This window comes from Vigna umbellata, chromosome 9, assembly GCF_029865625.1.
Source record: "Vigna umbellata cultivar VRB3 chromosome 9, Vumbellata_1.0, whole genome shotgun sequence".
NCBI classification, from domain to species: domain Eukaryota; kingdom Viridiplantae; phylum Streptophyta; class Magnoliopsida; order Fabales; family Fabaceae; genus Vigna; species Vigna umbellata.
The window spans coordinates 26,233,709-26,255,473 of NC_142173.1; the positions used below are offsets into that span (position 1 = coordinate 26,233,709).

The 21,765-nt window shown below is 31.7% G+C and overlaps 3 protein-coding genes across 3 annotated transcripts; 1 reads left to right on the forward strand and 2 right to left on the reverse strand.

Moving 5' to 3' along the window:
• Positions 1 to 1,880: 1,880 nt before the first annotated feature.
• Positions 1,881 to 5,632, reverse strand: LOC124846311 (GTPase LSG1-2-like). The gene is made up of 6 exons (XM_047323548.2): positions 5,282 to 5,632; positions 5,025 to 5,192; positions 4,749 to 4,842; positions 3,874 to 3,930; positions 3,453 to 3,532; positions 1,881 to 3,349 (listed from the first exon to the last, which is right to left on the reverse strand). The coding sequence occupies exons 1-6, from the start codon at positions 5,494 to 5,496 to the stop codon at positions 2,218 to 2,220; spliced, it is 1,746 nt and encodes a 581-aa protein (XP_047179504.2). The 5' UTR covers positions 5,497 to 5,632; the 3' UTR covers positions 1,881 to 2,217.
• A 1,883-nt stretch (positions 5,633 to 7,515) lies between these two features.
• Positions 7,516 to 11,153, reverse strand: LOC124846314 (uncharacterized). The gene is made up of 3 exons (XM_047323551.2): positions 10,721 to 11,153; positions 8,078 to 8,185; positions 7,516 to 7,988 (listed from the first exon to the last, which is right to left on the reverse strand). The coding sequence occupies exons 1-3, from the start codon at positions 11,018 to 11,020 to the stop codon at positions 7,677 to 7,679; spliced, it is 720 nt and encodes a 239-aa protein (XP_047179507.1). The 5' UTR covers positions 11,021 to 11,153; the 3' UTR covers positions 7,516 to 7,676.
• Positions 11,154 to 18,122: 6,969 nt separating this feature from the next.
• On the forward strand, positions 18,123 to 20,568 carry LOC124825775 (dnaJ protein homolog). The gene is made up of 6 exons (XM_088098686.1): positions 18,123 to 18,379; positions 18,551 to 18,719; positions 18,820 to 18,958; positions 19,333 to 19,609; positions 19,723 to 19,921; positions 20,003 to 20,568. The coding sequence occupies exons 1-6, from the start codon at positions 18,230 to 18,232 to the stop codon at positions 20,323 to 20,325; spliced, it is 1,257 nt and encodes a 418-aa protein (XP_087954812.1). The 5' UTR covers positions 18,123 to 18,229; the 3' UTR covers positions 20,326 to 20,568.
• The last annotated feature ends 1,197 nt before the right edge of the window (positions 20,569 to 21,765 follow it).

Sequence of the window (21,765 nt, forward strand, 5' to 3'; positions counted from 1 at the left end):
AGGAAACCTATTCATAAAGACATTAATGGTGTTGAGTGGCATGTGTTGTATTATGTTTAGGTGAGTTATGAAAACATGAGGGTACACATTCTTTCTGGTTATGGAAAAAAAGGCACTTTATTAAATACTACATTACAATGTCACATTTCATGACTGCATTCCTTTTGCTTAGCTCATTTCCCATGTCATGCCAATTATTGACAACTAAGGATAGGACCTCCATGTCTTCCTACAAAGGTTTCATTTATGCTTTTTTTTATTTGAGATTTATCTTTTAATTTTTATTTTTAAATATGGTTTATGCATTAAGAATTTGATTTTAATATTAATTTAATTTTATAAAACTATCTTGTATATTAACGAGTGATCCGATATTTTGATAACAATATATCTAATAAATACTAAATATTTTGATAAAAGATGACATAATAAATCAATCAAATAAAAAATCTTATTAAAATAAGTTTTAACTCATGATTTTGAATATTAAAAAATAAATTTTAAATTTAATTTAAATTATAGAACTAATTTATAAAATGAGTTTTCCATCTAGTTATATATTTTAAATTGATTTTATAATTAATTAATAATTTGTCCACAAACCAAGAATCAGATTTCAACTTTACACAAGATTTGTTCATTAACCAGGTTTATTCTTGTACTTGTTAGTTAATTATTTGAGGTTTGAAGTATGGTGGGGAATACATGTTTGGCTCACTGTGGAAGAAGGTTAACTTCTATTATTTCATGAGTTCATCATTTTCGTTGTTTTCATGCGAGGTGGAATCTCGTAGACAATCTCACATGGACCAAAATGCATGCCAGATCAGTATGTATCCGCTTCTGATTCATTTAACTTTTTTTAAGAGATTTTATCTTAATCAATCACTGGTTTTTAATACTGTACATAATTTTGTTTCCATATTCATGTAACTTAGAAGAAAAATCATTTATATAATGATATGTAATGATAAAATATAGCGTATAGTGAGTTTATTACTTTTTATGATAGTTATCTTGTAAATCATAGTACAATTTTTTATTCCTAATTAATCAACAATGTAAATATTTTACACTAAAAAAATATTGAAAATTTATTAAACGCACTTTATTAAAACATTAAATTCGCTTAAAAGTTTGTACGAAAATAGAAAAAGTATTTTATTTATAATTTTTCCCATAAAACATTGATTAAGTTTTCATACTTCAAAGTGAACTCAAATTTGTACAACTGTATTCGCAAAAAATAAGAAAAAACATGATAATGGCTACAAAAGTTAGAAAATTATTATTTTGAATTTAAATTATGAGAGATAACGCTTATCTCTTTAAAAAGTCTTTGATGACATCAAGGAATAGTAGAAAGCTCAAAGCATTAGTTTTTTTTCTATTGAAATGAAGAACTTCAATTAATAGAATGAAATTTAGAGTGGTAAGAAGGGCGAAAATAAATTCAAACTAGAGGAACTTAAGACTATCAATATAGGAACTGAAAATTTTACTTCTCTCCTTGGTTGTGAAGGAGTGAAGCAGAATATTTGGAGGAATTTTTATTCTGATGGTCTACAAAACGTTAACTTAAATAAAAATGCATTCTCTCTTCTCTGGATTTATAGCTTCTCTGGATTTATAGCTTCTCTGGATTTATAGCTTAGACTTATTTTCCTTTCATTTAGATGCATAAGACATTAAGTCTGTCTTATCAAAGTGTGATAATGAAGAGTGAGGTCCACATAATTCTTTCTCTCATTTATGAATAGAAGCAAACCAGATATCTATGAAACATTTTCCTCTCTTCTAACCTCACGCACAGTGAAACTTGAGAAGCAAAGGCACATACATAGTGGTCGAAAAAATAGCTCAAATAAAACTAATCCATATAGATAGAAATAAAAATGCTTTGTATAATGTTTTATTGTCCTAAACATCAAGGAACCTTCAAAATCGTCTCAATTATTGGCACACAGATGCGTAGCTATCACTAGTACTAGTACAATAGAACCTAATTTTTCAGTCCTACGGCATCATTCTCAACACATTAATAAGAACAACAATATTCACACAAACATCTTTTTCCTACAAGACGAGCTTACGTAAAATTGCTCAAATCATATTACCGGAATATCCCAAACAAACGTTATCTTTAACCTCGTATTAACAATGTAAATAAGTTTTAACACATAAGCTGTTGTACAAGAACAATATCACATGGCCTCATCAATCCTTCAGAGAACCTGTGTTAGCTGGTTTCTGAAAGAATCTTACAACCGGCGTCCCATCAGCATCATCGTTTCCTGCTCTCCAGGCACGATCTTTTTTCCTCTGCGGTTTTTTATGATGTTTATGCGATGCCTTGGACTTCTTAAGAGTAGTACTTTTTGGAGCAAGTCCATTAGCTAGGTCGAATGAACTGAGGTCATCCAATACATGCTCAAGATTTGGTGCAAGACCACTCTCGACATCTGAAGAATCTTCAATATCAGACGAATCTGATGCATGCAAGTCAATTGAGTCATGTGTGGTGGGATCTTCCAAAGCTTGTTCCTCTTCTGATGTACCTGGAGGCATTTCATAGTGAGGCAGCTTCCCATCAATGTAATCTTTCAGTATCTGACGGGTGGCCCTAGTTTCATCAGGGAGTCCACTAGAAGCAACATACCCACGGGAAGCACAGTATGCTCTTAAAAGTTCAGATGCTAGAGGGGGACGGGATTGGGACTCATATGGCTTAGGTTTAGGAAGCCTTATCTTATAAATCTGTTCGATGACATGTCTTGGGACTCTATCAGCCACAACTTGGACAGATTCCCGGTGTTCAGTCATCCTATCAATTGGCAACACCCCACAAGCAATCATCTCATATCTTGAGCTAGAGAAAGATGGAAAAACTAATCCAGGACAATCACAGAGGGTCAGCTTATCAGAGATAATTAATGTCTGAAAGTGCTTTGTTTTCCCAGGGGTGGAGGTGACACCAGTCCGTTTTTCACCAACGAGAGCATTGATAGTTGAACTTTTCCCCACATTAGGATATCCAACAAATCCCACAACTACATTACTCGATGATGAACTACCAGCAGTATTTTCAGCAGGTGATTTAATGTTAGATGGCCCTGCACCGGAGGTGCCGGAATTCCTCCTGTTCACTATCTGTTCTGCTTCTGATTGAAGGCGGGCCAATAGCTCGTCCCTTCCGTATATCTTTGTGTCTGGGCTATTAGTTCTCCCCGTGTTATCATCATCCCATGATGAACCAAGATTTTTGCCTTCCAGGGCTGCTGTGGCAGCTTTAGCAGACCAGAAGATGAAGAGAATATCGTGAGCTCGAAAATATTCTGCCCATTTATCTCTACAAAAAATAAAATAAATACGGACAAATAATGAGGCAAGATACAACCAAGGCCAATGATTTGATGCTGTATAAACCTCATCGTGGAATGGGACATTCAAACCTGATAGAAGCAGGCAAAAGATCTGCCTTATTAACCAGAAGCAATGTGCGTTTATGTTCATCAACCTCCCGTGCATAAGCCTGTCTCAAAGAAATAGGTGCAAAACAAATCATGCTTGGCTCATGCGATAGTGATTCTTAAAAGAAATAAATAAAGATAAGGGTTCAGAGTAGGCTATACAAACATACAATGTCTGATCAAATCTATCTCATTACTGCTTGCCATAATTTTTATGGAGATTAATTTAAGTTAATATTTTTTAGAGAATAGAAGTAGTAACTCTGAAAGGATGCTTTAACTGTTCTGAACTCATTACACAAGAATACCCAGTCAAAAATCTTCCATTATTTGCTACAAACCTAACCACCTCTAGAGTTGTCAAGTTAGCATTTAGTTATGAAGAATGAAAAGAGCATCTCACCTCAAGGTCTGGACACCGATAAAACAGAGGATCTCGGGAATCGACAACCATAACAAGCTGACAAAAAGGTATGAAAGGATCGTCAACTTTAACATTTCATGCACTTCAAAAAAAAAAGGAAATATATAAAAAGCAAAACATAATTGATACTTCAATACACATACAAATCCATTACTGATATATATATATTATCAGTATATATATTGATAGGAAGAAAAAAATGAATGTACATCTAAGGAGGAATAAGTAGACCGATATCCACTGTACCAGGTTTCCTACTAGAGCTTTTCTTTCTTTTTTTCATAGTATTAGAAAGTTGCAAAATGAGATTGTTTCGAACAATTCTCAATTTGCAGCTAATGATGCAGCTCCAACTTGTTTAGCCGTTTTCCCTTATTTTTTTTGTTTGAATAACAGGCCAAATTAAAGATAAGGCCAGTAAGAAATGGAATCAATGAAACCAGTATAGTTAAACAAGAAAATAATAACAAAGGATCACAAAGTGTTGTGGAACTCCTTCTGTATCTATTAATATACTACTAACAATTATCTTAAACAGAGCAGAGCTCCATTATTTGTTATCATACCAATATACTGTTTTCTTTCCAGCAAATGAAGTGATTAGGGAATTGAGATAGAACTCACCAACATAGAAAACAAGAACATGACACACTAGACTTATTTACTTCAACAACATAAAGTATTGCATGGATAAGAGGATGCCGTTGTTTTGCAATCATATTCATAAAAAGTAGAACCATGCTTATCTTCATTGTGTACAATCCAAGTAACTAGGTCATTATCAGTCATTCCAGCATATCACATAATCAGACTATTCATCAACCCATAAAACTTCAAAGAGGATATGAACTCACCAGATCACTACGCTCAACAACACGCCAGAGCTGTCTCCAGATGTCAAGATTTTTCTCAAAAGGTGTAAGGACAAGCTTCTTATTCTCCTCAAGCCTGAACCACCGCCAAAACACAAACTAAAATCCTCTAAATCCTTTAATAACGCCAGCAAAATTAGAAAGATGAAATTACATTCGTAATCCCAGAACATGCAATAACCCTAGTTTCCATAATTTAGTCTAGAAATCCGACTCATAGCCTAATATCCGGACAAGCCTAAACCAACTACAACTAACCTCGCTAAACTGCGACGCCAAACCAAAAAAGCTTGTGTTTCGCTGTCGTGAAGCTCATCGGGAGACATGTCGGGCTTCCACGGCGGCCGGCGCGGAACTCGGAGGCTGCTGGCGTGGATCGCCTCCTCCTGCTTTCTCGTTTCTTCAGGCGTCATTTCGGTAGGGTCCCTACTCTCACAGAAGGATTAAAGTCACAGAACATTCGCGGAAAGAAGGGCGTGGCGCGTGAGTGCCGAAGGAAAAGAAAGAAGACTCACAGGCTGATGATGGTGGTGGAGGCGACGGCGTGTTCGGGGAGAGATTCGAGGGATTGTTCGATGACGGCGTCGATGTCGGAGACTTCGGTGAAGGATTCGAGAACCTTCTTTTTGTAGAAGCGAGACTTGTCCTTGCTCTGTTGAATCATCTGATTGTGCTGCTTCACTAGGGCTCGACCTAGCCCCGTTTTCTGGTTCTCGTTCTTCTTGCCCATGGCTTCCAAGCAGTGCTTCTTCTCCTTCCTCTTTCTGTTTCTTTGCTTTTCGCTTTCTGCTTCCGCTATGCTACCATGGCTGATTTCGGATTTAGGGTTCGGATTTGTTGCAATGAAGAGGTGCCGTGACCCGGCCCCGTCCGGTTTATTTAGCCTGTTAAACCGACCCGATACGCAATTAATACTTCTATCTATAACCATATGTAGTAGAATATAAACTATTCATACCAAGATAAAAATGAAGATAAGAATAAATAAAATTTTCATAATAAACTATATGTAGTAGAATATAAATATGTAATAATTAGACAATTCATGGAATGATAAAACAACTCTTTATTAAAAGTTAGATTTACTTAACTATTAAAAATTATTTAAATATTTATCATCTACTTAAGATGTTTGTTTCTTGATATCTTTTTATAATATACTCATCCATTATTCAGTGCCAGCATGTTTGATTTTGTAAAATAATATTATATAAAAATGAATAAATTTTAAGAATATAAATAAAGATTGAAATAAAATTTAAAAACTAAAATAAAAACGAAATTTTATAATTAATATGAATATTAGTAAAAATAAAATTTAAGAAAAACCTAAAAATAAATCATTCTATAAAGTACCTAAATTTAAATTAATTAATTTTAGGTGGAATAGAGTTGAAGGAGCCAGACGGTTAAGAGAATAGGGGTGAAGGGACCGAACGGTTAAAGAAAGGAGATAAAGGAGACCAAACAGTTAAGGGAAGGGGGTGAAAGGTCGAACGATTCAACACTTAAGAAACCGTTCGGTTCCTTCACTTCCTTCCCTTGACCGTTCGGCCCTTAACCAACGTAGCAAAAGTTAAGAAGGAAAAATGTCATCGTGATCAGAAGCTTCTTTCTAATGTTGGTTGTTTTGGAGGACGAAAAATTGATCAAAATATAGCTTAGTTTGAAAGAAGGACTAAAAACAAATTCACTTTATACTTTACAGACTAAAAACATATTTAACCCTTATTTTAATAATTATTCTTCAAATATTTTATTTTTATAAAATATTTTAAAAATTATAAATTTTTTAAATATTATAAACTTTTTAAATTAATAAAACATTGTATCTCCTATTATATTTTTAAAATAAAATAATTAATAAGTCATTATATATCTTATCATATTCTTTTGAATAAAATAAATCTTTTCAAATAACTAATAAACAATTTTATCTCCTATCATAATAAAATAAATTTAAAATTAAATAATTAGTAGTTCACTTTATATATATATATATATATATATATATATATATATATATATATATATATGTAATTATTATAATTTTTCAGGTATTTCATTATGGTTGTAAGAGAATAAAAATTAAATTAAAATTACAATGTCTAGAGATTAAAATTTCGGATAATATATTAAAGAAAACTAAAATTGTAATCTAGTTTAATAATACTGTAATATTATTTTACTATTGTCTTTTATACTACAATTATTAAGGAACCAAAATTTCCAATGAAACAAAAAAATTATTTGATAGATGTTTTGTGTATTTAATTTGGAGAAAGATTAGTGGAATGAAAAAAAGAGGGTAGAATTTGTGTGCAAATTAAAATGCTGAAAATGTTCTTTAATAAAGTGTAGAATCTACTATGATTTTTCTGTAAAAGAACAGTTGCGTGAATTGCTAGTGATTAGTTAATTAGGTGATACATTGTATCTTTTTCTTTTCTGAATTGACATGGAACCTTTTCTTTTCATTCTCAAGCCATTGTAGTATATATCGTTCAATTCTTATATGCTATAACCTCTTCTCAAGCCACATTTTCAATACACAATTTCAGATTTGGTAGTAAACTCTTTTATCAAACTAATGAAACAAACAAATTTAAATTCTGTGGTGAGTTTTTTTATATTGTCATTTGTTGTGTCTTTAAAATATACTAATATACACTGATTTTAATGTTTTAAAAATATATTTAAAATCTTTTTAAATAAATGAACAAGTAAAAGCGCATGCAGCCTGCAAGAATGTACAAACACTCTTCATGTAATGCTGACATAAACCAAAAACTGGTATGCAATAAATATGCAGTAACAAATAAGAAGGCAAAGAACAATATAGTCCCAGAAGTTACAATACCATCCCCAAACCATTAAAATAATCCATAGGAAGAGATTTTCTTTATGTTGTTAAAAGAATTTGTTATACTGGCTGGTGAGAGAGTCCCTCAGATTTGAGTACAAGCCGTAGAGAGAGTACTGCCGCAGATTTTCCACTTCATACCATGAATTAAGCACTGATAGATGCTTGTCTGTACCAGAAAATGCTAGCTGAATTCCTAGACTGCAATCTACTGCCCCTCCTCTGCCTTTACAAGATGATGTTCTGATAGCACAATCTTGTTTGTTGAGGCAAACAAAGTTGGATTTTCCCTTGCATGAAGAGCAACCATCTCTCTTCCAGTACAAGTTCTGCAGCCTACCCTTCTGAAACTCCAGCACCTAATCAAATGGAAAGTCCAACCACACCTTAGATTTTTCAATAACTAAACAAAACTCAACTCATCATGTCCATGATCTACATCTCTTACCAGTGTGAAACTTGTCACTGTATACGTGCTGTTTGCAACAAATGCAAGTGGAGACCGTGCAGCATACTTTCTCCCAGCAAATGCCACCATATATCCACCATAACTATCCTACTCATTGAGATGAAAATGAAAGTTATAAATTAGTTGTTATGATGCCACTGTTCATGCAAGTTTCATTTCAGCTTGTGGTTCTCATTTTTGCTTCCAGGGTAACAAAAGTTGGTTTAAGGGATCCCAGTGCAAATTACCATGACTTGTGATTTTCAATTCTATCCTATCAAAGCATAAGCGTTTCAAACGGATGTTTGAGTATAGCCTCCTCCAATACTTAAAGTCAACTAGGGAACTTGTATAACAATCTTGTGAATTTGAATGTTTCATGAAAAACATAACAAAAGTCATTTTATTATTAACTCAATTTTCAAATTCCATACAAAAATCATAATATACAATAGCAGTGTAAAAAGTTTTTACAAAGTCATCTGTTAAAATCACCATATACGATGAGTTTGTCAACTTAGACAACAACTGTACCGAATTACAATGAAAATTCATTCTTCCCATGATTTCTAACTAGTTGTGACCTAAATTTTTTTTTACACTAATAGTACATCTAATTTTTTTTCTTCTCTAAAAGTAGCAAGCTCCTTACTTTAGATTATGCTGCCTAATTATTTGAATTTGTGGTTATTGATTTTATGTCTACGTACATGTGAATGAGCCTAATAGTTAAGAGTAATTTGCATACTGCAATCCTAACAGTTAAGAGTCATAGTTAGCTTTACTATCTTAATTTGAGTTTATGTTGAACATATGTACATCTTCTACAATGTGTTAAACAAATTTGTCATGTCAAACAGAAATAGAAATACTGCCAAGTTGGCTTGACTTCAGCATATACTCGTTGAGGAGTGGTTTAATTTCAACAGTGAAGATAACTACATAAAAAAAAATTAGATAATTTGGTCAGTACACTGTGTGCAATCAAGTTGAACAGTTGTACCAATAAGGGGTGGCTTAACTTTAAGTTGGTGCTAAAACAAGAATAAGGGGAAATAGTTTGTAAATAGCAGGTTATCAGGATATATCTTCGTAGTAATTAAGAAAAAAACAGTCCATCTTAATCAAGTTCATTAAGACTATTCTGTCACCGGATATTGTGCTCTTCTTAAGCCACCCACAAATATCTAATCCAACATTCAAGATGTTTATTCCTCAGCATGAGAGTGTGTGTTGAAGATTCCATATCAATTAGAAAAAAGTCAAATTATAATATATAAATAGGATGCAATCTCTACTATAAGCCAACTTTGTGAGATCGAGTTAAGGATAAGCCTATTGACTAATACATAGTAACATGTCAACACAGTAAAAATACATTATGGTTGAAACTGGTGGATGAGGACTATTCCAATCCTATAGAGGCAAATACTAGCAAGAGAAAAAATTTAATTAGCACAATGCAAAAATAAAAGAAAATGACATTATTGACCTAAATGCAAAGAATATAGGTCAGGTTTGCTCGTTGTACCTAACTCCTTTAAGCAGGATTCAGGACAGGGCGTGCGTAATATGATGGGTATTACTGCAATGGGGGTTGAGTCTCTATTCCCTGGCTTAGGTTTACCATTTTGACCAAAGCTCTAGTTGATCTCTCAGCAACATGGTATATTGTACCATATTTGATGTTTCTATATTGGAGCACAAGTCTCTGAAATACATAACAATTTCTCCTCCATGTGCTACAATAATAAATAACCTCTTATATCTCATCTAAAACACTTTAAAGCTGGATTTATGACATTCAACGACCTCAATAACCTCCTCGTACAGCTTAATTTCTTCTTGCCATAACTAGAACATAAAATTAGGTTCATTGGTCATGTCGAACGAGAAAGTCGTATGACAGCTATAAAAATGTATGAAAACTTATTTCTACATCTAACATTTTCCAAGACCAAATTCATATTTTCCAAAACAATATCGAATGATTGTTGAACCTTCACCATGACACGAAAGATGAATTCATCGCTCACAAGAACTACAACAAACCCGAGAAGTCACCAAGTCAATATCAAATACAGAAGTGCCCCACTTGACCAACCAATGAACAGAAGCCACAATCCCATTATCCCCATCCCATATTCTACTATGAAAATTATAACACATAAATATAAGGGATCCATTGTTTGTACAATGGTATCATCCACCATTTTCTTTAACATTATCTTTTACCTCTATCTCTACCACACCAACTAACTAATTTTGTACAAAACTTTTATACCAATAAAATTTATCCAAATATAGTCTTCATCTAATATACATCACTGATTCGTACAACAATATCACCATGTCGACTATTTTATCCTGAGCATTGTCTTATCTTACTCTCTTATATATTTATGGTAGAAAACGATAAATTTCTATGAATACAATCAACATATCACCTCAAAGCTCCAAACTTTTCAAAACAAACAGAATCAAACATTCATATCACAGTAAAATTATAGCCCCAAAAGTTAACAACCAAGAGAAACAAATGGATATCATCAGTTTCAATCAGCCAGAGACCCAGATAAAAAACGATCAAAGAATAACACCAGATGGTGAGAAAACGAGACGAGAGGTGACACTGTTACTTACAGGGAAAAAACTAGAGGTGTTGATGGTGAGGAGAGAGATCTCATCAACCTTGGGACGAAAGAGAGCGAGCTGTGAGTTGGAGGAGGAGAGAGAAAGACGGTGGTCACAGGGAGAGAGCTGAAGGGATTGATTGAAGAAGAAAGACTCCCTGGAACTGAAGGCAATGCCAAAAGTGAAGCCATCAGATCTCTGAATCTTGGCATCAGCACAAGGCTGGTACACGTTATTGGTGTTAGTGGCAATAACAACAGCTACTACCAGTGGCAGCATCATCAAACACAATGCACCTTTCGCTGCCATTGTTGTGTTTGGATTTGATGATGATGATAGTGTGGTAGGAGTCCCAAGCTTTTGTTTTCTTCTTTCCCCTCAACTTTGAATCTACTGGCTACTAACGGGGTGTGGCTGGTTTTTATCCTACTTTACAAACTTTGCAGAGCTATAAGACGAAAATGGTTATTAGAGTTCTGTGATGGTGGCAAGTTTGGTAACAAATAACAAAATTCTTTTTTTTTTTTAACTTGGTTCAATTTTAGATTGTTAACTTTTTTTTTAACTTTAGTATTTTCGTAATATTGCAGCAAAGAATGTGTTAAAAAGATAATAAAAAAGGCGGAAGTAATTTATTTTTAATTGTATTTTTATTTCTCAAAATAAAATTATTTTTGTCTTTATTGTTGTTTTAATCTCTTCAATTTAAAAGTTGTTGGGATATATATATATATATATATATATATATATATATATATATATATATATATCTTAAACTTCTACATTAGAATTAGAATTTTTTTTTATATGATATACTTTTATGTCAAAAAAATTGATAAGTGTGAAAAGAAGTTGTTTTTACACTTATAAATAAACTCAATTTGGTAATTATTTATGTTATTACTCAGTGAAAGTTGTAATAAGAAGTATATATTATATAAAACATTGTACAGAAAATGTTGTATTATTTGGACGGTTGTTAATCATTTCTCGCTAAGAGCAAGCCAAAATTCGTATGACCAGAAGGAGGACATTTGCACAACGCACCAGTAGAGCGTCAGTTGAAGTACAACAGTTAAGAAAATTCGCACAACGCATACACACATGTGCGCTGAGCAAATTAATAAAGTTAAGTGGCTTAAAAAGACGTGACAAAAAGACAAAAACTATCTTCTGACACAAAACAGAGCACGAAAAATGCTAGAGACTTCAGGAGACGCTCAGGAGACACTTCAAAGCATCAAGACTTTGCTTTATGCAAGGAATTGTTGTAAAAAGTATGTTCTAGATGTATAGGAGAGGCTAGTTTTTTTGTTCTTTGGAATTGGTTGTATGACTTTACATTAATGTAATCTTCCTGTTTGTATTTTTGTGCTTTTCTTGACTTGCTTATGATTATACCGAAGTATAAATTTCTTTAAACGTTCTTTTGTACTGGGATGTATTTTTGGAACAGAAACTTAAGAAAAGCAACTAAAAGTAACTACGCCAGGGATAACTTCTGTGTTTTTGGTCATTCTCAACATCTGAAATTAATGCTAAGTTATCTGTTGAATTAATTAAGGAATTAATAATTTAATAGATAATTTTAGAACTTGCTTTAAGGAATTAAATCAAGATACACTTATGTGAATGTTTGAATAGAGAACAAATGTTGTTCAGTTAGTCAAGACCAATTCCAATGATCTTTTATCCAATTTTACATTATTAAATTTTTACATTGTTAATTTTATGCTATTTTCCAAAGTTGAAATCAAAAGTTATCATTAGAAATTGATTTTGATAAACAAGCTTGATTAAATAACCTGATTCAAATTCCCTTGGAAGAACGATATTTTACTTATTCACTGTATTACTTGTAACGATTTGGTATACTTACCAAAAAGTTATCAAATTTTAAAATAAATGAATATAATATAAAATTAAGGGTTAAATACTTTTTGGTTTTCGTCTATTTTTGAAACTTTGATCAATTTTCGTCCTTATTTTTAAAAAAAACCTCAAATTTAGTCTTTCATAATCATAATGTTAGTTTTTTTTTCTAATGTAATTAACAATGTACCATGTCCTCAAAACACGTGTAACATTGTTTGATAAGTGTGATATTACATTCAGATTTATAGGATTCAAGAACTCCATCTTCCTCTATCCTTTTCATCATTCCAGTCCATTATTGTGTTCTTGATGTATAGGAGTAACTAAACATCATTTCATTCGGTTAGATGTAATGTACCTTAGTTATTTTTGTGGAATAGAACATCTTTCATATTTCTTGTGTTTTATCCTTTTTATTCACTTGCATAATGAAATATCTAGGCTATTTTGGTGATGTCTAATCATTGGAAAATGCTTTGGATTCTAGACATGGATAGAACAATCAAGAAGTTTGGTTTTAGACATAGACCAAGGTTATTGGTCACTATAAACATCTTTTCTTAATGCAAATCTTATGTTTGAATATCTAAGGGATTAGTATTCTCACACAGAGATTTAAAGCTTGCTATAAGGAATTAGGGCTTGTACACTTGTGATGTGAATGTTTGAATATGTTAGAGATATATTATGTGGATGAGTGCATAAAGTTTGGATCATGAAGTCCAACCCTGATGAGTCTTTGTCTGTATCACTTTATAAACTTTATATCCAGTAACTTTATATATTTGCAACTTATTTGAATCAATCATTGTTTATATTCATTGCCTAAACCACCAAGTAACCACAATAATCTAAAAAAACACAAATCCCCTGGAAAACGATACAATTTATATTACTTAAATGATTTAGTGCGCCTACCAAGGAGTTAACACGTTCTAACCATATTATGTGATTTTTTGACAAGTCATTGTACATGTGTCAATTATAATTTTGTTTCAGGTTATAATTAAAAAAACAATTAAACATGTAGGGCCAAAATTGGGAATCCATCTTTTTTTCATTCATGCGTGAGGAAACTTCCTATTTCTCTATTCATGCCAAATGGAAGCATCGAAGGTGCAACATCTTCGATGAACCTCCAAGTCTTGTCGTTGATGGAAAGCATGAATGGCGAACGAAAGCATCCAAGGTCACCATGGTTCCCCACCATCTATCGCTCATAAACCTACACAAGTTTGTCACCCACCTCCATAGATTTATGCTCCATAACGTCCAACTCATAACACTATTATTCATTACACTTTCCTCATCATTCCTTTATGCTTACCATCAGCCTCCCAATCACTACATCATCAATATCTATCATCACCATCTTCATAGTACCCTTCATTACCCTATATATTCCTAAGCTCAACCGCTCCATTGTCTAGACTCAATGTAATTTCAAATTCTCCACCTCTGCAAGCACAAAACTACACGAATAATTGATATTACCGACGACCATAATTCATCTGTAATGTATAAAATTCGTCGATAATTGTCATGTACCGACGACTTACCGACAGTCAAAATGTCGTTGGTAAAAACGTTGTCGGTAAACTTTACCGACGAACATTTCATCTATCGAAAAATACCGCAACCTAGTTCATCTTCTTCCTCCCTCTGTGTCATTTTTTTTCGTTTTCACGAACTCCGCCACCAAAACAGCATCACGACAATAACCAACTCATTTCCAAACAATCAAACAATTAATTTATTTTCAATAGTTAAAATCACAGGGAATCATGTAGAGTTTCTCTGCAATTGTCAAATCTGTAAGAGAAAGAATATGTTATTAGGACTGGTGATGTTCATAATCGCAGATATCAACTCTGCAACGGCTCACCGAAAAAGTTGAGCTCGTCAGAAAAGTTGAGCTTGTCGAAAAGGCTGAAAAGCGGACAGTGGTGGGTTGCAACAGTGGCAAGCCCGCGATGGTGGAGAGCAACGGTGATGAGACTACGAGACGGTAAGGAAAAATAAGAAGAAGAAATGAGTAGTGGTGGCAAGAAGTTCAGGTGACCAAACATTGGAGGGTGACACTGCTAGTGGGAAAAAGTATGACACTAAGATGGTAGGGAAAAATGAGAAGGATAAATGAGCGTGATGTTTTCCCCCATATATTGGCACTGGAAGCGGAATTTGGGAGGGAAAATTCCCGCTCTTTTGGGTATTGATAGGAGGTATAATGTGCAAAAAAAAAAACACAACTTCAATTGATCGAACATAGACAACAAATTGATAGGATCTTTATATTGAGTAATATAGGAGAAAACTTTAAATTAAGGAACTCTCACACTATATGAAATGCTTTGAGCACTATCAAAGCATTAGGATGAAGTTGCTTAAGGACGCCATTTAACACATGCAATCCTCCTATGGTTAACTCATCAAAATGGAGTTTGACATGAAAATTTGTGATCAAGGTCAGTGTATATATAAAAGAAGTCTTGAGGTACTCCTCTTGAGCATGACATACATTACCTACCAACCTTACTCAATCAAGAGATACATTGTCATTTGAACAACCCCTCTAAAACGTAGTGCGCAATGACAAAGCTACCAACTAAACATAACCATTAGTACATGAATTTTATTTTTATTAATGTTGTTTGAATATAATTTTTATCTTTAGAAATTATATTTATATTTATTAAATAAAAATTAACGTTAGTAGTCTTTTATTAGTAGTTTTTCATTGTATTTAAAATAAAATATATTATTATTTTTTGTACTAAATGTATTAACTATTCTAAAATAATTAGAGAATATTGTCTTATAATTAGGAACAAATAAGCTACTTAATTTAAATTAAAAACGATATGAAATAAGTGGGGAAGGGGTGAAAAAAAAAGGCAGGAGAAGAGGTGTAAGAACTAAGGAAGAATGTAGAATTTCAAATAAGAATAAAAAGAGAAGTCTTAAGAGAAAAACTACTGAAAAATGAATGATATTTTCAAACAAATTAGTTAATTTATTTTAAAACTAATTTAAAAAATGAATAGTAGAATAATCTTTAAAAGGAATATTAATTAAAATTTAGATATAGAAATATACTATTGATTTTTAGATATTCAATTTAATTAAAATAATATCTCATTGGTGATTATTTATATTAATTTGTTAAAGTTAGCTTGAATAGAAGTGGCTTAAAGTTTCTTAAAAGAAAAATTTGAAAAAATTTCCAAAACTAAGATGTTAAACATTTGATAAAAACTAATTTATAAAACAGTTTAAGATTGTAAAAGGGTAAATTAAACCATAATCAACAATTGAATCAAATATTATCAATTTTTAAATGTATTTTTGTTACATTAGATTTCGAGTTTGATTTCTGTAAGTATTTAAACTAAAACGTAAAATGTGTTTATGAAAGGTTAAAATATTTTGTCCATTCGATAAGTATAAAGTAATTTGTGTTTATATAACTTTATCTAACAAGTAAAATGTTTATAATATTTGTTAGATATTTTAATACTTATTATATATGTGGAAATTGTTTGCTTATTCATTCTTTCAAAAGGAACATGAAGTGTCATGACATAAACTTAATATTCTTATTATTTTAAGCAATCTTGGGTCATTTTTTTGTGAATAAGAATATTTTTGTGTTAAATAAGAACTTGAAAGAATGTTTCTCATTTAATATATGTATTAGAATATTATATCAGTTTTAGTTAGCAACCCGTGATCTAAATCACATAATTTGTTTAACAAAATAATTTAATCATAAGTGATAGGATCTAAAGAATACTCAATTTATAGTCAAGATTTTAAAAAATAATTGTTTTGGTAGAAATGACTCTATTAAAAATAATACTTAGATTTAACGAAAAGTATATGTGTTAAGATAATATTTATATTAGATATAAGTGGTTGAGTCAAAATAATATTTACCCTGTATTCCATCATATTGGTTTAATGAAATCTTAATGAAATTAATCAATAATTAAATGTAGTTTGGATTTATCCAATGAATCAAGATTTTTTTTTACAAATCTATATATTTTTTATCCTCTTTACGTTACATGTTATTAATATGTTATTGATGACAAATTCAAAAAATTAAATCAAGTAACATATTGTCTTCTTTTGGAATTAAACTTTGCCTCCCTTCAAATTTATTAGATAAAACTTTGTAAAATTGTTAACAAATTGTTAAAGAAAAAAATTCACCTATCCCTTTTAATATTTTTAGTTTCTTTTTCACAATTTTTAATTGTTTTTATATAAATAATTGTTATATATATATATATATATATAAACTTATTTTACAATAAAATTTTCAATAATTTATGTACATAAACATCTCAAACTTATCTTAATATTTACTCAAATATTAAGATCACGTAATTATATATTTTAATAATTATAAATTAATATAATTTTTAAATATTTTACAGTCAAATTCGTATACACATTAAGATTCAAATAATATTTGTATAAAAATCTCTTGATAGTTTAAAATAGTTAACATTTTTTAATAAAAAGGCATTCTATTAAAAATAAATAATTAAAACAAAAACAAATATAACATTACATCAAATCATTAAAAGTTTGTAACTGCAAAAAAATTTCTGAAACATAATCATAAATGTTGTAACTTTCATATTTCTATTTTCTTTTAAAAATAAAATAATAAAATAACTTAACATAAATTAATTTTTTTGAAACACTAAATCAACATCCTACTAAAATAAGTTATATATTATTACAAAACTGCAAATCATAAAGAAAAAACACTTCCATCAACATTTTGTTTACAACACAATAAAAAAGTACTTAACTTTTTTTATGCACATGTTTACTTTTTGTTATAATACTAAAAAAGTAACAATTTTTTATTATATAGTGCTATAATTATAAAATTAAATATTAATAATTTTTATAGTTTTATTATAAATATTTTTTATTTATTTTATAAGTAGTTTTATAATTACAAAATGATTAAATTTAAAAAATGATCAAAATAAAAAAAATAGTTAAATTTTAAAATATTAATATGAAGTTAATAAAATAAATTTAATTTTAAAATAAAAATTATTTAAAAGATAAAATTATAAAGTAAACGTGAGAATATATATACACATATATTTAGAATACATATCATTAAGCAACCATTTTGACCCTTCATTTTTTCTTAGAGAATTATGGATTACAATTTTGACTGAATTAAATAAAAAATAAAAAAAATATTTTTAAAGAATATAACATTAGAAAAAGAAATAGAACCCTCCTGCATTTCCTAGAGCTTACGGAGAAGGATCTAGAACAAAATTCCAAATGGCACACATTCATATCCAATGGTTCACACCTTCAACTTCACCTAAACAAGCAAACAAAAAATTCTAGACTCTTCTACTCTGGGACCCACGCCACAAGCACCCTCTATCGCAGCCGTCCATTTAGCACTCTTCACTCAATCTCCACCACAAAAAATAGACAAAAATAAAGAAGAATTTGAATATAAATATAAATATTCAACTCTAGAGTTTTCTTACCTAGGGTGTTTCTTCTTCTCTCGTTTGTTCCGATCTAACTTTCTCTTTTCGCTGTTCTTCGCAACCTCAAACTAGGGTTTCCATTTCGATCCATTAGAGCACGATGTTTGGGAGGGCACCAAAGAAGAGCGATAACACACGGTACTACGAAATCCTCGGCGTCTCTAAAAATGCTTCACAGGATGATTTGAAGAAGGCTTACAAAAAAGCCGCCATCAAAAATCACCCCGACAAGGGCGGTGATCCCGAGAAGGTACCTTATCAGTTCAGGTTTATTCCATTTCTGCTTTGATTAGGGTTTAATTCGTTGATTTAGGTTTCAATTGACTTAGGGATTGTTGGTTGAATTAGGGATTAATTGCTTTCTGTCCCTGTCCTTTGTAGCAAGTGAGGCTATGCTTATGTTTTTTGTTGTCTGGTGTAGTTTAAAGAGTTGGCTCAAGCTTATGAGGTTCTGAGTGATCCTGAGAAGCGTGAGATATATGATCAGTATGGTGAAGATGCGCTTAAGGAAGGAATGGGTGGTGGCGGTGGCCATGATCCATTTGATATCTTTTCATCTTTCTTTGGCGGTGGAAGTCCTTTTGGATCAGGTTTGACTATTCAATTAATGAATGCTTGTTAATTTTAATGGATTCATAATCTTATGATAAGTTTGACTGTGTGCTAAAGGTGTTATGGCTATGTGAACAGGTGGTAGTAGTCGTGGTAGGAGACAGAGGCGCGGAGAAGATGTGGTTCACCCTCTCAAGGTCTCTCTGGAGGACCTTTACTTAGGGACTTCAAAGAAGCTGTCCCTCTCCAGAAATGTCATATGCTCCAAGTGCAGTGGGTAGGTATTTTCAGAATTTGTTTGGGTATTGATTTATAGTAGTTTTCTTTTTTGGAAAAGTCGTTTGTATTGGGTTTAGAATTATGTTATTAGTTAGTTTGGACATGATCTACTTTATATTGTTGGGAGGTTGAATGTTTTCTTTTATGAACAAATTAATTTTTACGGACAATTTTTGTTTTTTGATTTAATTTAGACATGGAGTAGTTTTTATTCTTTGTAGGATTTAGACATGGAGTAGTTTTTTGATTTAATTTATGTTTACTGGATGATAAGCGGAATCATATTTGTCCAGTTGGATTTTATTGTTTGCATTATTGTTGTGTGTTCTATCCATGGGATTTATTGTATTAGTGTTCGTGAATTGTTTACAGCAAGGGTTCTAAGTCTGGGGCTTCGATGAAGTGTGCTGGTTGTCAAGGAACTGGTATGAAGGTTTCTATAAGACACCTTGGTCCATCCATGATTCAACAAATGCAGCATGCTTGCAATGAATGTAAGGGTACTGGAGAAACTATCAATGATAGAGATCGCTGCCCACAATGCAAGGGAGAGAAGGTTGTGCAGGAGAAGAAGGTTCTTGAAGTAATTGTGGAAAAGGGAATGCAGAATGGGCAGAAGATTACATTCCCTGGTGAAGCTGATGAAGCGGTATGCTGTGATGCTTACAATATTCTTATTGGCATTTAGTTTATGATTATTGATTACATAGTTTATCAGACGTTTAATGATTGTTTGTGTGCAATGATTGTTTGTGTGTGCAGCCGGACACCATTACTGGGGATATTGTCTTTGTGCTTCAGCAGAAGGAGCATCCTAAATTCAAAAGAAAGAGTGAAGATCTTTTTGTTGAGCACACCTTGTCCCTTACTGAGGCTTTGTGTGGTTTCCAATTTGTCCTGACCCACTTGGATGGCCGTCAGCTTCTTATTAAATCAAATCCTGGGGAAGTTGTGAAACCTGGTACATAAATGATTCACATGTAATCCTTTTAGGTTTCTATTTATCTGTGATCTTTAACTTTTGTAAGGTCTACACATGCAGATTCATACAAGGCTATTAATGACGAGGGGATGCCCATGTACCAGAGGCCATTCATGAAGGGGAAGCTTTATCTTCACTTCACTGTGGAATTCCCAGATTTTCTAAATCCTGATCAGGTTAAGGCTTTGGAAGCCGTTCTGCCCCCAAAGCAGCCCTCACAGTTAACAGACATGGAGCTGGACGAATGTGAGGAGACCACACTTCATGATGTCAACATGGATGAGGAGTCTAGGAGGAGGCAGCAACAAGCTGCTCAGGAAGCATATGAGGAGGATGATGATATGCCTGGTGGTGCACAGAGGGTACAGTGCGCCCAACAGTAATGACTTGTGCCGAAGGAATGTAGAATCTGAATTGATGAAAAATGAATGATGATGAAACTGATGATGATGATACTGTTTTGATGTTCCGTAACTGTAGCGTGGACTATGGACTAAAAAATGAGTAGCATTTTAGTAGTTGATTGTGAGAAAGTGAAACAGTAATATGTGGAAAGGATAATTTTCGTTGTGTCCTAAATACTTCTCTTATTGTTTATTTTAAATATTTCTGTTTTGGTTATTCAATTTTATTATCATTTCTTAAATGGGATTGCTTGCTAATGAATGCATTCAAGAAACTTGCCGTGGAATGGGGATAACCTTATTATTCTCACAAGAAGTATCTCTGTCTGAGTTTGTCAGGATTAGGAAGAGTTTTTATATTGTATGTCTTTTGGTTTTTAAAATATGAAGTTGAATGAGCAGTTGAAGTGGTTGAAATATGGTGGGTTGTTGTACACCATAGGTATTCTTCAACATGTTCATTGGAGTTTCAACATCATTTGCAGGGAGATGCTGATAAATAAGTAACTTTTTGTTCATTTTCATTGGAGTTTCAACATCATAACAGTTCGATCGAAATTTTTATATTAATGATATACTAGAAGATGATATATTGAACCATAGGGTAAAATGTTTGGAGTTGAACAAATAATATAATTATTTATTAAATGAAAATGATGTTTTTTAGTTTACTAAAATTAAAATTAAGCTTGAAAGTTAACTTTAATATTAAGTTTATAGATTTAAGTAAACTCCTTTAAATGTCTTTCTGCAAGGGAATTTAATATGTTAAAAGCTTTTCATAATAACTTTTTGTTTTTTTACAATAAGGTCATATGTTTGTTAACAATTTTAACAGTATTGTATGTCATTATTTTAGTGATTCATTTTTGAAAAAATATTAATGATTAATTATGAGTCACCACTCATCATCATGTAAGTTATAAAAAAAATATTAAAAAAAAGGCTCCTATGACCTCTGTATTTTACTAGAATACCACATTCCCATGCACTGCACGCGGTGCATATTGTTTATTTTAATTTATAACTCTTACCATTCAATACAATACAATGAACAATATAAAGAAAGATATACCAAATGTAAATAAACCAATACCCTTATTTTTAAATTTACATCATGCTGATATCATTACTGTTTTTATTTTTTACACCAGATCTTAAGGGAATTACTTGGAAAGATTCTACCCTGAGCAACTTTTGAGTGTATGTTAATAAAATAAAATATTAAAAAAGAAACTACTTTTGTAGTACTTTTTAAAGAAAACAGAGAAAGAGAAATGAAATTTTAATCAAGAAGTTAATTTAAACATAATGATAGTGTAAAAATACTTTATTATAATCATACTTCATAACTAACTTTTAGTTCATGTGATGTCATTGTATAACTAAACATATAAATAAATGTCATTTTAAAAATTC

Coding starts and splice junctions, on each gene's coding strand:
- LOC124846314 (XM_047323551.2), bottom strand. CDS start 11,020: ATGGCAGCGAAAGGTGCATTGTGTTTGATGATGCTGCCACTGGTAGTA. Junction 8,186..10,720: donor ACACCTCTAGTTTTTTCCCT/GTAAGTAACAGT, acceptor CTCAATGAGTAG/GATAGTTATGGTGGATATAT. Junction 7,989..8,077: donor CAGTGACAAGTTTCACACTG/GTAAGAGATGTA, acceptor CCATTTGATTAG/GTGCTGGAGTTTCAGAAGGG.
- LOC124846311 (XM_047323548.2), bottom strand. CDS start 5,496: ATGGGCAAGAAGAACGAGAACCAGAAAACGGGGCTAGGTCGAGCCCTA. Junction 4,843..5,024: donor TGGCGTCGCAGTTTAGCGAG/GTTAGTTGTAGT, acceptor GCGGTGGTTCAG/GCTTGAGGAGAATAAGAAGC. Junction 3,350..3,452: donor CTTTTGCCTGCTTCTATCAG/GTTTGAATGTCC, acceptor TATTTTTTGTAG/AGATAAATGGGCAGAATATT.
- LOC124825775 (XM_088098686.1), top strand. CDS start 18,230: ATGTTTGGGAGGGCACCAAAGAAGAGCGATAACACACGGTACTACGAA. Junction 18,380..18,550: donor AGGGCGGTGATCCCGAGAAG/GTACCTTATCAG, acceptor TGTCTGGTGTAG/TTTAAAGAGTTGGCTCAAGC. Junction 18,959..19,332: donor ATATGCTCCAAGTGCAGTGG/GTAGGTATTTTC, acceptor AATTGTTTACAG/CAAGGGTTCTAAGTCTGGGG.